The sequence below is a fragment of the Cuculus canorus genome, chromosome 15, assembly GCF_017976375.1.
Source record: "Cuculus canorus isolate bCucCan1 chromosome 15, bCucCan1.pri, whole genome shotgun sequence".
NCBI lineage: Eukaryota > Metazoa > Chordata > Aves > Cuculiformes > Cuculidae > Cuculus > Cuculus canorus.
The window spans coordinates 1,643,703-1,659,095 of record NC_071415.1 but is presented as its reverse complement, the minus strand read 5'-3'; the positions used below and the strand labels follow the sequence as shown (position 1 = coordinate 1,659,095).

The 15,393-nt window shown below is 54.9% G+C and overlaps 1 protein-coding gene across 2 annotated transcripts in view; it reads right to left on the bottom strand.

The window, feature by feature from the left end:
• RAB11FIP3 (RAB11 family interacting protein 3) overlaps window positions 1-13,418 on the bottom strand; it is a 96,565-nt gene extending 83,147 nt beyond the window's left edge. Inside the window, exon 1 of one of the 2 annotated variants that reach the window (XM_054080509.1) lies at window positions 12,295-13,418. In XM_054080509.1, the coding sequence (XP_053936484.1) occupies window positions 12,295-13,185 (891 nt within the window). In that variant the 5' untranslated portion in view covers window positions 13,186-13,418. The remainder of the gene's footprint in view (window positions 1-12,294) is intronic. The other variant, XM_054080510.1, reaches the window with a different exon arrangement.
• Window positions 13,419-15,393: the final 1,975 nt, after the last annotated feature.

Sequence of the window (15,393 nt, the reverse complement as noted above, 5' to 3'; positions counted from 1 at the left end):
CCTTTTGGCAACCCTTCGTGCAGCCTTCAGAAAGGGCTGTTTGTGCAAAGGCAAGCACACAAAGCAGTCGTGCTGAAAGGGGGAAACAGCAGTCCAGAACGGTTTCTAGGCTGAGGTAGATGCCCAGAAGAAAGGAAAGGCTGAGATGCAACGCATTGCTTGGGAAGGCCAGGACTTCAGGGTGGGACCGTAAGCATGGGGCTTACAAGGCTCACAACAACAACCAAACATCCAGGACAATGTTCAGGCTCCAGTGGCCACCACATGCCCAGCTATCTCACCATGCCCACCACCACCCCACTGCGTCCAGTACCCATCAGTTCCTCCAAGCAGAGGATTAGCAAGAGCTCTGGGTTTTGCTCCCCAGCTTCCACCACTGCTTTGAGGGTCTCTTCCAGGCTGGCAACCAAGTCTCTCACCCCACCCGAAGGACCTCTGGGTTTTCAGCCTTGCCTCTCCCTCCTGTGTCTGCTACACTTCTGCCACGCCCAAGCCGCCAGACTGTCCCACCAATCCCACCAAGGAATGGATGCTCCACTGAGCCTGAAGAGGTGCAGCACAAAGTCCAAGAGCGAGTTCCCAGTTGCACACAAAGATCTCCGGCATCTTCCTTTGAGAATCATAAAAGTTGGAAAAGCCCTCTCGGCTCATCCAGTCCAACCATCAGCCCAACTTCACCATGCCTGTTAAACCATGTCCTAAAGTGCCACATCTACATGGTCTTTGAACCCCTCCAGGGATGGAGACTCCCCACTGCCCTGGGCACCCTCTGCCAGGGCTTCACCACTCTGTCAGTAAAGAAACGTTTCCTAATAGCCATTCCCTGGCCCTTTGAGGACAAGAATCCTCCCACAAACCTTGCCTCTGCTCTCTGCATCCTTATGCTCTGCTCCTGCCGGCACAGTAGTCCCGGAGCTTCAAGCAGCTGGGAGAGGATTAGCTCATTACTGCATCCAGTTAGCCGGCAGAGGGAAGAAAATTCCACAAGGATATCCAAATGTTATTCCCCCTCTCAGGCACACCGTGAGCGGAGCCAAGAACTGCCACTCCCCTGAAAAAAATAAGGAATATGGCCATGTAAAAGGGAGGCCACACAGATGATGTGAGGGCTGGAGCAATTCCCGTGCAAAGACGGGCTGAGGGACTTGTGGTTGTTCAGCCCGGAGAAGAGAAGGCTGTGGGGAGACCTTAGAGCAGCTTCCAGTGCTGAAAGGGGTTTTTAATCCCTCCGCAGCCAAAGGTGGTGGTGAGAGCCGTGATGTCCTGATAAGCTTTGAAAGCCAAGGAGGGACTGCACGTCATTTTCCTATCAGAAGAGTTTCGCTCTCGGCACAGCCGTGTTTTCCCCACACAGAAGGGCCCCTCATTTCATACCACATCAGCTCAGGACGGTAGAACCGCGGAGCAGCCACGTGGAATCCAGTTCGGCACAGTTCCCTGCACCTCGCTGCAGCAAACACTCCCCATTTGTTTCCTGCCCTTGACAGCTTCTGTTCTCTAAAAACTGTTGGTTTGGGCTCCTTTTACTTCCTGCACATTTTGCTTGAGCCCAGTTTCCCTTTGGACTCTGGCAGATGGATTTTCCAGAGGGCTGTCGGCAATCAGCTCAGCCGAGTCCTGCCAGATTATGCAGCTCCCAAAACGAGGTCCTCTCCCTTTGCTTTTATTCCTTCTTGGGAGAAAGGAGCAAGGAAGAAGAGCCCAGCAGTCCTCCAGCTACAAACCCCTTCCAGAAGCTGCTGTAATCCAAACTCGGCACAATGCCGCTGGGATTTCATCAAGGAATATTGAACAAGAGATCTTTTTTCTAAGGAACTACAATGCGTTATTAAAAAATCAGGAGACTATCAGGCTGCTGGCAGCATCACCTAACAGAGGGACATTCAGCCGGCACACAAAGCCCGGCCACCAGCTGCAGCCAACCCTGGAAACACAGACACTGTCCAGTTCTGGAGCCCTCAGCGCAGGAAGGACACGGAGCTGTTGAAGTGAGTCCAGAGGAGGCCACAGAGATGATGCGAGGGCTGCAGCACCTCCTGTACGAGGAGAGAGAGTCTCTCCCAACAAGAGAGTTGGGGTTGTTCAGCTTAGCGATGTGCCCAGGTGGCCAAGAAGGCCAATGGCATCTTGGCTTGGATCAGAAACAGTGTGACCAGCAGATTCTCCTTCTGTACTCGGCACTGGTGAGACCACACCTTGAGTACTGTGTTCAGTTCTGGGCCCCTCACCACAAGAAGGATGTTGAGGCTCTGGAGTGTGTCCAGAGAAGAGCAACGAAGCTGGTGAGGGGCTGGAGAACAAATCTTACGAGGAGCAGCTGAGAGAGCTGGGGTTGTTTAGCCTGGAGAAGAGGAGGCTGAGGGGAGACCTTATTACTCTCTACAACTGCCTGAAAGGAGGTTGTGGAGAAGACGGAGCTGGGCTCTTCTCCCCAGTGACAGGGGACAGGACAAGAGGGAATGGCCTCAAGCTGCACCAGGGGAGGGTCAGGCTGGATATCAGAAAAAAATTCTTCACAGAGTCATATTGGGCACTGGAACAGCTGCCAAGGGAGGGGGTCGAGTCACCTTCCCTGGAGGTGTTTAAGGAACGGGTGGATGAAGTGCTGAGGGACATGGTTTAAGGGAGTGTTAGGAACGGTTGGACTCGATGATCCAGTGGGTCCTTTCCAACCTGGTGATTCTATGATTTCCATGCGGACAGAGTTTGAGCTCTCTTTGAACATGTAGGTATCTGGTTTCTTCCTGCTATCAAACAGAAACACGTGAAGATATTAAGAAATAGGAATTTTTATGTCTGATTAAATCCATGAAGCCTCTCTCAGTGTGTTTGGAGCAAGCCCTGTCTCCACCGAGAAGCCTCAAACCTGCACCTACAGCTCAGCCACCTTTGGCAGAGTCCCATGCATGCTCTGCTGTCGTCACACAACCCAATCCTGAGTGGATCGCCCTGCACCACCAGCGACGCACAGGCCATCGCAGCCCTGTGGCCACACGGCTCAGCACGGACCTCTGAGATGGAAGCATCCTGCTAAAAGTCACTTTGAGAAGGGAATCAAAGATGCAACGCTTTCAAAATGGAAAATAACAATGGAAAGGAGCTTTGGGGGAATCTGCTGGCCTTGAACAACTCAAGAAGCATGACTGCCTCGTAGAAGAGCGGCTGGAAGGATGCCTGTCATCAAAAGGCCCCAGGGGTGCTGGGTGACATTGGCTGAAGATGAGCCAGCAGTGGCCCAGGTGGGCAAGAAGGCCACCAGCATCCTGGCTGGGATCAGCCATGGGGTGGCCAGCAGGAGCAGGGCAGGGATCGTCCCCTGCACTCGGCGCTGGGGAGGCTGCACCTCGAATCCTGGGTCAGTTTTGGGCTCCTCACCCCAAGAAAGACCTTGAGGGGCTGGAGCGCATCCGGAGAAGGGAACGGAGCTGGGGAAGGGTCTGGAGAACAGGGGCTGTGGGAGGGACTGAGGCTGTTTAGGCTGGAGAAGAGGAGGCTGAGTGGAGACCTCATCGCTCTCAACTGCTTCTATGGAGAAGTTCACCAGAACCAGTCCGGCAGCATCAACCGCGCACTTTCCACGGGTGTTTGACTTTAAACAAACAAGCAGAGGGAAAGGCTGGCACTGCTCACCGCAAGGTCACGTGGAAAAAAGCAGTCCTGTGCCCTACATGAGGAACCCAGACCAGATTGTGAAAGGGTGGAGCCAGGTGGGAGAAACAGGGAAAGGCAAGCTGTGGTCCAACCCCATTATCATTGAATCATGGAATGGTTTGGAAGGGTCCTTTAAGCCCAAGTTCAAAGTGGATCCCATCTGAAAATGAGCAGCAAAGGAAAGTCAAAACAGGAATAAAATGGAGAGAAATTATGCAGGCAATTACTGTAATGACTATCAATTACTGGCTGTATTGGGTTACACAATGATAGACATGACTCTGAAACGCTCCAAGAGCGCTTGGTGATATGCAATACCAAGCTGAAATGACTCCAAACAAGCCAAATCACCACGCTGTGGGGCAGCGTCAGATTGCCATCAGTGACCCCAATTTAAGTTTTATTAGTCACAGCCTCAGAAAACGCCCTGCTCCTAAGAAGGGAGGAAGCCTCGCATGAAGTCTTCTGAAGAGAAGTTGAGGGCTCTGGGGCTGTTCAGCCTGGAAAAGAGGAGGTTGAGGGGAGACCTCAACACTCTCTGCAGCTCCTGGAAAGGAGGCTGGGTGGATGCTGGTCTCTTCTCTGAAGTAACAAGTGATGGGATGAGAGGAAACGGCCTCAAGTTGTGCCAGAAGGGTTGGATTGGATATTAGGAAAGGTTTCTTCACTGACACAGTAGTGAAGCACTGGCAGAGGCTGCCCAGGGCAGTGGTGGAGTCCCCATCCCTGGAGGGGTTTAACAGACGGGCAGACGAGGTGCCCAGGGATCTGGTTCAGTGGTGGACAGGGATGGTTAGACTCAATCTCAAATGTCCTTTTCTAAAGGATTCTATGACTCTATGAATCCATCCCTGCCTTAGTGAGCTGCCCCACACCATGCAGCAAGCATCAAGCAAAACCTTGGTAGAATTTGTACTCTTCCAGGAAAGAAGCCCATGCAAACGTTTCAAACAAATCATTACAGAGAAAACACTGAGAACCTTCCAAGAGGGTCCTGTTCCCCTGCTGGTCCTCCTGGCCCAGCCTTCACAGCACCGATCCGGTACAGAGCAGCTGCAGCATCCACAACCCACTTTCCTGGCAATCACAGAATCATAGAATAGGCTGGGTTGGAAGCGACCTCAAAGCCCATCCAGTTCCACCCCCTGCCATGGGCAGGGACACCTCCCACTGGATCAGGGGCTCCAAGCCCCATCCAACCTGGCCTGGAACTCCTCCAGGGATGGGGCAGCCACCACTGCTCTGGGCAACCTGGGCCAGGGCTTCACCACTCTCATTGTGAAGAACGTCCAGTCTAAATCTGCCCCTCTCCAGTTTATACCCATTGCCCCTCGTCCTATCACCATAAGTCTTTGTGAACAGCCCCTCCTCAGCTTTCTTGAAGCCCCTTCAGGTACTGAAAGGTCGCTCTAAGGTCTCCTCGGAGCCTTCTCTTCTCCAGGCTGAACAGCCCCAACTCTCTCAGCCTGTCCTCGGATGGAAGGTGCTCCAGCCCTCTGATCATCCTTGTATCTTCCTCTGGACCCGTTCCAACAGCTCCATCTCCTTCTTATGTTGGTGATTCCAGAACTGGACACAAACACCCCCAGTCCTTCTCCGCAGGGCAGCTCTCAACCCCACGTTTGCCTCCCTGCCCACAGCATTTGCAAACTCTACAAAGGCAGCGCTGGTGCTCTTTCTTTCTTCTTGGAAAGAAGACGAGCAAGCATTTCTTTATTTGCACAAACAAGCTCAAATTCCAGCGGAACGCACCTAGCTTTTATCAAAATCTGTAATTAAAGTCAATCAACACCCCGCTCAGCAATAGCCGCATTCTCAATCTGAAGGAGAAATTAAGGATGAAAAGGTTGCTCAGATAAAGTAGCAGCTGGGATAAAATTACCCTCGTCCCAGCCGGCGCAGACAGACCATGCCTTTGAGTATTCACAGACCTCCCGACGCGATCCAGCCCGGATAAGCCATCAATCTGATTACGGCTGCAAATGTAGAGAATGAAATGTAGCACCAGAAGGATCTGTTTGCAGTACGATATGCTCCTAACTCAGCCACCCCGAGAAGGGACACCAAGAAGCTTACAGACGGAGAAGTGAAAACCCAGGAGCTCCAAATCATCTCTTTCTTGGAGTCTTTGGGACATTCACAACTGAATAAACTTCTCTGCAAGTTCAATTTTCAGCCAACCGGCAACCAATTCCCCCAAAATACATTCCATGAAGTAGGTTGGCTTGGAAGCATTTGGCTCTTGGAGGGGGAAGGAGCTGCCGCAGCCTACAGCTGTGTTATTAGTGATGATCAAACGCCCTTTGAAGAGGCGAGCTGAGCGCTGCGGTCGCTCCCAGCCACGCCAGCCCAGGCTTTGAGGCGAGCAGGAGCTCACGCCTGAACCGGCAAAGCAAACAGGAGCTTGGCCGTGAATTGTATGAGGCTTTGAGCCCCCTGATCCAGTGGGAGGTGTCCCTGCCCATGTCAGGGGGGCTGAAACTGGATGATGGGCTTTTAAGGTCCCTTCCAACCCAAACCATTCTGTGATTCTAGGATGATTCTGGGCTCTTGGTCAAAGCAAGCAAAATATTTCAGCTCATCCCCTCTTCCAAAACACACGTTGGTGTGAGCGTGACCACAGGCATGCTCAAACCTGTTGTACACCCACAGCAACGCCCTCCCTGCAATCCCGGTGCCGCTCCCAACAGCGGACACCAACATGAAACAGCAACTCAAACCCTCGAGAGGCACAGCAGCAGCAGAACAGAGGCGGTTTAAGCTTCATTCGCATTTACACAGCTGCAAATCCACGCGAGGTAACATTAGAAACCTCTTTATAGGCAAAGCCAGAGTTTCCTCTGCTCAAAGGATGCAAGAACCCTCAAAAATCCAACAAATGAAACAAATGAGGCTTCCTCATGACAGAAATCCAAACTATTCAATTTCACAGGGAAGTGGGAGAAGACCAAGGGGAAACAGGAGGGTGGCCAAGATTAGATGCAATGTCAGCAGCTCCAAGAGAACCACACTGGACGTAAACGGTGTCTGATCCAGGAGCTGTGGGCAATTCCCAGGGGATCCATCAGAGGTGAGCAGGAAAAGCAAGCCTGGATTCTCGGTGGGGGAGACACTAAAAAGCTGTAGTTTCACACTCTCCAGACTTCACTCCAGAAAGTAATTGCCAAATCTTGTCGATTGTTGTATTTAAACCTAAAACCAAAGCTCGTGCTGCTCCACAGCCACGGTCTGGAGTAATTCCTGCAGCCTCCAAAACACAGATTCCTTTGAGGCACCCGGCTCCGGCTGGACACCTCGGCCCAAGAAGCTGAAAAGGTGGTGGGAAAAGCAAAACCAAGTACAGAGCTTCAGAAACCATCACACAAGGAAAAGTTAAAAGCTGAATATGAAGAACGCAGCTCAGGTTTAGCTGGTGTAGGGCAAAGGAGGGCTCCTCACTCCAAGAAAGACCTGGAGGGGCTGGAGTGCATCTGGAGAAGGGAACGGAGCTGGGGAAGGGTCTGGAGAACAGGGGCTGTGGGAGCGGCTGAGGGCCCTGGGGCTGTTTAGCCTGGAGAAGAGGAGGCTGAGGGGAGACCTCATCGCTCTCTGCAGCTCCTGGAAAGGAGGTTGGAATGAGGTGGGTGCTGGGCTCTGCTCCCAAGTGACAAGGGATGAGATGAGATGGAAATGACCTCAAGTTGTGCCAGGGGAGGTTTAGATTGAATAGTAGGGAAAATTTCTTCACTGTCAGAGCGGTGAAGCCCTGGCAGAGGCTGCCCAGGGCAGTGGGGGAGTCTCCATCCCTGGAGGGGTTCAAAAAGCGTGTGGCCATGGCACTTTATGACACGGTTTAGCCGGCACGGTGGGGTTGGGCTGAGGGTTGGACTGGATGAGCCGAGAGGGCTTTTCCAGCCTGAATGATTCTGTGATTCTATGACAGACACTTGAAGGATGTGAACACAAAACAAAAGACATTGCAAGGAAGCTTGAACTGATCAGCAAGAGGAAAAAAAAGGGCTGAAGACGAATGTCAGATTCCACGCTCTACAGCATCTCTGCACTGTGAGGAGACAGATTCTAGGACTTCACTGAGCAGAGGCAGCGAGATCGTGTGGTGCAGGAGGCTTTTCCACCTCCAATTGTTTTTCAGATCAAAATAAAAAGGGAAAAAGCATGCGGAGCAGCTCCAAAGGAGCATCAGACTCCAGTGAAGTGTAGTGACAGACAGGAGGGAAAGGAAACAATAAAGACACTCCACTGTTAGAAACTGCCTTACGTGCTACTAGCGAGCAGCGTGGAGGTTTTCGCATGAATTCAAGCCATCCTCAAGACCATTCCCCTCCCACTCCATCTGGCTTACAAGTCGACAGAGCACATAATCATATCATGGGCCCTAGGAAGCTTTCCAAGGGGCACAGCAGTCTGTGTTTGACAGCCACCCACCCATCCCACCAGCGATCTATAGCCCCTCCAGCGATCTATAGCCCCTCTGCTCAAGGCCACTCCTACCCAGGGCTGACATCCTCAGCTGCTGGGACTTCAGCATCATCCCTTCCTCATACCTTTAACTATGAAGGCAATAACCTCAATCCCTGACCACACTTTTGTCATCTTGGAGACAAAGAAAGTACTTTTTTCTTTCCATGCCCTGACCTCCTCTAGCTCACACCGGCACTGCCAACACCACAGCCAAGAAACTCTCTCGAGGAGTCTTTCAACCACCTAAGGAAGAATCTAAACCACCCCCTCCAGTTCTTCCAGCCTTGGCTTTCACCATTGTATTGTGTCCAGTTCTGGAATTACCAACATAAGAAGGTTATGGAGCTGTTGGAACGGGTCCATAGGAGGATACAAGGATGATGAGGGGGTTGGAGCACCTCCCATCCAAGGACAGGCTGAGAGAGTTGGGGTTGTTCAGCCTGGAGAAGAGACGGCTCCAAGGAGACCTTATAGTAACCTTCCAACACCTGAAGGGGCTACAGGAAAGCTGGAGAGGACTGTTTACAAAGGCGTGTGGTGATAGGACGAGGGGGAATGGGTATAAACTGGAGAGGGGCAGATTTAGACTGGACATAAGGAGGAATTTCTTCACGATGAGGGTGGGGAGGCCCTGGCCCAGGTTGCCCAGAGCAGTGGTGGCTGCCCCATCCCTGGAGGGGTTCAAGGCCAGGTTGGATGGGGCTTGGAGCTCCTGATCCAGTGGGAGGTGTCCCTGCTCATGGCAGGGGTTGGAACGGGATGGGCTTTGAGGCCCCTTCCAACCCAAACTATTCTATGATTCTATGCTCATGTTGAGGAAAAAAAAAAAATCCATAATAGAAATTCACAGCAGTGTCGTTCGTATGGACTAAATGCCAGTGGGTCTCTTTCCTTTGACATTTAGCTAATAACAGTTTCAGCCAAATAATCCGACAGTGCTGAGCTCAGTCGCCCGTGAACGCCCCTGGTGCTTCACCGAACGCCACCGACACCGCTTGCTGCTCCCCGGCTCCCAGACCACGCGGTTACACACACACACACACACGTTTCCCACAGCCCCTCAGCCCTCCCCAAGCCCTGAGGTGAATCAGCCGGCTCTGATGACTCGGTGTGGTTAATTTTAGCAGCGTGTTCCACCCCCAACGCAAACCTTCCACACATCTACCCCATGGACAGAGGCCAGAAGGAAGCAAGGGGAAAGGAAGAGGAAATAGGTTCCTCCTCCTCTTGCCAGGCGAGAGGGACACTAAGACAACTGGAATTTTCTCCTCCTTAAGTCCCTTTGTACAATACCTTCATGAGCCATCGGACCCTGGCACCTCTCGCAAGCCTCCCAGTGGTGGTACAACCTTTCTTTACATCATGACACTTCCTTTTAGTCACCTTAATACCATTTTAACCACCTGGTGATGTTTGTTAAGAATCAGAGAATCATGGAATGGGTTGGAAGGGACCTCAAAGTCCATCCAGTCCCCATGGGCAGGGATACCTCCCACTGGATCAGGGGCTCACAGCCCCATCCAACCTGGCCTTGAACCCCTCCAGGGATGGGGCAGCCACCACTGCTCTGGGCAACCTGGGCCAGGGCCTCCCCACCCTCACAGCAAAACATTTCTTCCCAAGATCTCATCTCAATCTCCCCTCTTTCTGCTGAAAACCATTCCCCCCAACCCTATCCCTGCACTCCCTGATCCAGAGCTTCTCCCCAGCTCTCCTGGAGCCCCTTTCAGTGATGGAAGCTGCTCTGAGGTCTCCCCACAGCCTTCTCTTCCCCAGGCTGAAGAACCTCAATTGTAGCCTGTCCTCGTATGTCCTCCAGCCCTCTGATCATCTTCCATGATTCTCAACAATCATCAGAAGGTGAATAACACCATTTTACCCACCTGATGATGTTCCTATCCTTTAACCTTCACCTGAGCTGGATTTCCATTTTCCAAAAGACACATTTTTTGCCCAACTTACACCTGCTTAAAACAAAATAGGTGAAGAAACTTGCCGAGAACTCCTCCCTTTGTTACTCTGCACATCTGGGAGCTTCTGGATCACATCACCAACCCCTTTCTCCTTCACACTCCGTGTGCCTCCTTGCCTTTCTAAGCTGCAGGCTCACAATGATTCCTCCTGCACACAGAGGCACCACAAACACTCTTTTTTCCTCTTCTGGTGCTCCTCTGCACAAGGCTGCGTTCCCTGGAGCGCCCATTACCTGTTTGGCTCAGCCGTTGTCACACCAACCTCACCGGGGCGTTCAGCACTTGCTGAACTGAGCAACAGCGGTTCCGCGTGCCCAGAGCTAACAAATCTACCACTGAAGATAAAACATACCTGAAAGGTGTAATATATTCCAGCACGGACAGGAACAAGGAACTGTAAAGCAACAGCCAAGTCAAGAAGCTTGCAGACAACCACTTAAGCCCAACCCAAAGGGACAGACAGCTTTCAGGGGCACAAAACCTCCCTGGCCACCTGGCTTCATTCAGGGAGGACCTCGGCAGTTTGCAGCCTGTCCTCAGGCCACGATCTCATAGAATAGTTTGGGTTGGAAGCGACCTCAGAACCCATTCAGTCCCAACACCTCCCACTGGATCAGGTCATGGCAATGAGTTAGAATCATGGAACAGTTGGGGTTGGAAAGGATCTCAAAGTCCATCCAGTTCCACCCCTGCCATGGGCACGGACACCTCCCACTGGATCAGGGGCTCCAAGCCCCATCCGGCCTGGCCTGGAACATCTCCAGGGATGGGGCAGCCTCTGCTTTGCTGGGCAACTCAAAGCACTTTTACAGGCTTATTGTCACACCTCTGAAGCTCCGGCACAACTCCTGTGTCAGAACCAAGGCACAGGGCTGCAGCAGCTGAGCCGCACGCGCTGCTGGCACTACCAAACACTGGACCCACCTGGACGCTGTCTGCCTGGCCTTTCTTCCCATTTGCTTGGGCTGCTCCATACCAAACACAAAGGGAAAGGCTCACTGAGGCAATTGGTCCCCTCACAGGCTCCCGACGAGCCCCGAAGCGATGGCCACCACGCACAGGGTCTGCGAGCCTTCACGGAGCGATGCTGACATGAACAGAACATCTGCTTTCTCCACCAGTGACGGGAGGGACTCGCGGTAGCACAAAGCACCCAGAACCAAGCAGGAAGATGCAAGTCTTTACGCTGAATAAAGCTTCTTTCCCCCCGACGGATGCAGGAGCACGGTGCCAAGATCGTCTCATAACTCCCTCTCGGTGCCATGATGGGTCAACCATACAACGATGCTGTCTGCACACGCAGTGCCCCTTCCCAGCAACAATCTCACCAAGAAGTCACGTATCTCCACTTTATAGACATATTTTCTAAATAAATGCCTCTACTCTATCTGTAAGAGGTGTTTTTGCCATGACAACAAAGATAAAAAAACCCTCCTCCACCGAAACACTCCTCCACACAGGAGGATTTGCTTTGTCATGGCACTTTAATACATGCACAGCAGCTACAGCTGGAGAATTAGAGCAGATCTGGGGGAGCAGACAGAAACTTCCCAACAATACCTGCACGCCTTTAAAAAGAAATACATCTTTTTCCTGGTAGCATGGCCAGCACAGGGCAACCTAGAAACCATCAACAAATTCATTCCCGTCGCCTGGCACGCTGCTGGAGCTCGGTTTCTCCATTTTGGGTCATACCAGGCAGCTTCAAATTACATCGCATCTCATCTGCTGCAAGGAAACCCAAGCTCACCATGGCACAAAGGAGGAAAAGGCACCCTAGGAATTGTCCAAGCTGGGATAAGGGAGGTTCTCGGTACTCGGAGTGCTGCCAGGGAGGCCATGGAAGGGCCCACAAGGGCAAGGAGCAGCTGGAGACCCCAGGATGGCATCGCTGGTCCCTCACAGACAGGAGCTGCTCAGACAAACCTAGATGCGTTACTGATGGAGAACAAAGAGGGGATGCAGGCACTGCCAGGATGCTCTGCTCCCACCAGATTGGGATCAGGGAAGCACAAGCTCCGGGCTCGCTGTGGACCTCCTGCATCCATTGAAGCCCACACATGTCCTTCACCTGCGATGATCAGCTGTGTGGACGCTGCCCATGCTCACATCAAGGTTCTCCCACCATCACCGCCACCTCCTCGCCCTTCGGACCCAACGCCCAGGGGCCGCGCAGCCCTGGCTGGGCCCGGTCCCGACTCCTCCTCACCTGCTCGGCGCCGTAGGCTGTGGCGAACTGGATGAACTCCTCCACCCGCACGAAGCCATCGCCATCGCGGTCCAAGGCGTCGAAGACTGGGCGGAGGCGCGGCTCCTCTTCCTCCTCGGGCCGGGATGGGGGCTCGGCGGGGAATGGGGGTGACCAGGGCGGAGGGGCGGGGGGCTCAGGGACCCCCAGGAATGGCTCTGGGTCCGGGGGATGCGGTGGCTCGAGCTCTGGCTCCGGCTCCTGGGGATGCAGGAGCTCGGGCTCAGCCGAACCGCGCTCCGGTACCTGAGGATGCAGGAGTTCGAGCTCAACCGCTTCCAGCCCCGGTTCAGGCTCCGGTATCCAGGGATGCAGGAGTTCGAGCTCAGCTGCTCGCAGCCCCGGTTCAGGCTCCGGTTCCCGGGGATGCAGAGGCTCGGGCTCAGCCACTCTCAGCTCCGGTTCCCGGTGATGCAGGCGCTCAGGCTCAGCCGCTTCCAGCCCCGGTTCAGGCTCCGGTTCCCGGCGATGCAGGAGCTCGAGCTCAGCTGAACCGGGCTCCGGTTCCCGCGGATGCAGAGCGTCAGGCTCAGCCGCTTCCAGACCCGGTTCAGGCTCCGGTTCCTGGGAATGCAGGGGCTCAGCCGCTCCCAGCTCCGGTTCCCGGGGATGCAGGAGCTCGGTGACCCCCAGGACCGGCTCCGGTTCCCGGGGATGCGGTGACTCGGGCTCAGCCGCCCCCGGCTCCGACCCCCAAGGATGCAGGAGCTCGGTCTCAGCCGGCTCCGGTTCCCGGGGCTGCAGGAGCTCGGTCTCAGCCGCCCTCAGCCCCGGCTCCGGGTCCGGGTCCGGGTCCCGGGGCCGCGGGGGCTCGGTAACCCCCGGGTCCGGTGCCCGGGGCAGCGGGTCCATGCTCAGCCGCCCGCCGCCATCGCCCCTCACATGCCGGTGCGGCGCCCAGCGGCAGCCCCGCCCGCCCCCACACCGGCTTTGTGCAGAGGAGGCGGCACCGGGAACCGGGGCAGCCGGGAGGAGGAGGAGGAGACAGCGGCGGCGACGACGAGAAACAAACCTCGCCCGCCCGCCCCGCCACTGCGGGGCAGCCCTCCGCCAACCCACAGATCAACCCGCCGGCCGCCGCAGTGCCGGGGCGGTGACGTCACTCCACTGCCAGCGCGGCCCCGCCCCACGAAGCCCCGCTCCTTTCTCTGGCCCCGCCCCGAACAGACCACGCCCCTCTGCGCTTTGACCACTCCCCTTCTCTTGCCCAGCCCCCCGGCTCGGGTGCGGCGCGGGGTCACGCGAGGCACGAGCACGTGGCGACCGCGCACCCCTATGGGGGGAACCGGGCACCGCGCACCGGACACCTCTGTTAGGGGGGAGCCGGGGGCCGAGCACCGGACACCCCTATGGGGGAGGGAACCGGGCACCGGGGACCATGCACTGCACACCCCTACTTGGGGGGCACAACACGGGGCACCGGGGGCCCCACAGCCCTCCGGGGCAGACACCGAGAGTGTGCGATGCACAGACCCCTCCTGTGCTGGGGCTGCGAGCACGACCGTTAAATTCATTAATTAACACGATTAGGGGCTTACAGCCTTCAGACCCAGCGCTCAGGACCCGCTAATGACTCCCACCCCCAGCTGGGCACGTGGACTTAATAACGCTCCTGCATATAATTAGCAGCAACCGTGATGAGGAAGAGCTGCAGGGACCCTGCCCAGGTGAGGGGGGTGTGTGACATCGCAGGACATCGCCCCTGGTTGGGGCAGGATGCGTCTCCCAGCACAGTGTTCCTAAAGCTGAGAGCCCTGGCGTTCAGCCCGAAAAAGCTGGGGTTCAACAGGAGCCCTGGCTGGGTGCAGCAGCCTCCCAGTGCGGAGAGGGGCTCCAGGGAAGCTGGGGAGGGGCTCTTGACCAGGGAGTGCAGGAATAGGATGAGGGGAATGGTTTTCAGCTGAAAGAGTGTAGATGGAGATGAGATCTTGGGGAGAAATGTTTTGCTGTGAGGGTGGGGAGGCCCTGGCCCAGGTTGCCCAGAGCAGTGGTGGCTGCCCCAACCCTGGAGGGGTTCAAGGCCAGGTTGGATGGGGCTTGGAGCCCCTGATCCAGTGGGAAGTGTCCCCGCCCATGGAAGGGGGTGGAACTGGATTGGCTTTGAGGTCCCTCCCAATCCAACCCATTCCATGATTCCATGAGTGGGAGGAAAAAAAGCCACCCATCTGATCAGGCTGGCGCTGGGAAGGATTGAAACCTCAGCTCTGAATCTTTTATCATAACCCTCCCCTAAGTTCAAGGGGTGGGAGGAGCCTGCTTTGATGGTCCCAAGGAGGAAAGCTCAGGGCCACACCAGCTGCCCTCCCCACACAACACTTGCCTCAACCATCCCTGCAAAATCCCCTCGTCATCATAAATCAATCCCTCCATTTTCAGAGCTCAGGTGAAGGTTCCTGGTTGCACTCACTGCTGCCCGGGCAGGGGGTAACGTGTCCCATGTGCTGTTAACACCCATACGGCACAGCAGCATCTGGGTAGGGCTTAGTTCCATCAAGGCATGGCTGGCCTGGTGGCTTGGGTTATTCAAAGCCATCCTACGAATCCAAGCCTAGGGAAAAGCTGCTAGGAAAGCTAAAATGCAGCAAAACCCTGGCTAAAGCTAGGCAGAACTGCAGGCTAGAGGCAAATCCCAAGGGGCAAAGGACTATGCCCTCAACTCCATCCAAAGACCACATCCCCACCACCTCTGTGGAGCAACCTGGCAGGTGCTGGAACCATCTTCGAGAGCCTGACTGGGGCCAAGGAGCAGGCAGCTCCCCCTCCACTGCCAGGCTGGGCTGCCAGCGCCCAAAAGGACCACATTCTGCTAGTGAGAACAGTGGGTTTCCCTCCTTCCTCCACGCCCAATCGGGATCACCAGGATCAGTCAGCACTGCAGGCTTTGCCTGCATGGCAGTGATCTACTACAGCAATGCTCTGACCAAAGCTGTGATTCTGTCTCCTAAAGCTCCTGCTGCCGCAGGCTCACAAGATGACAAGGAGCACAAGCTTCCCGAGCTCCCAACAGCACCCTCAGGCGCCTGCACGGGCAGATGGATGAGAAGCATCGCAGTTCAGGGT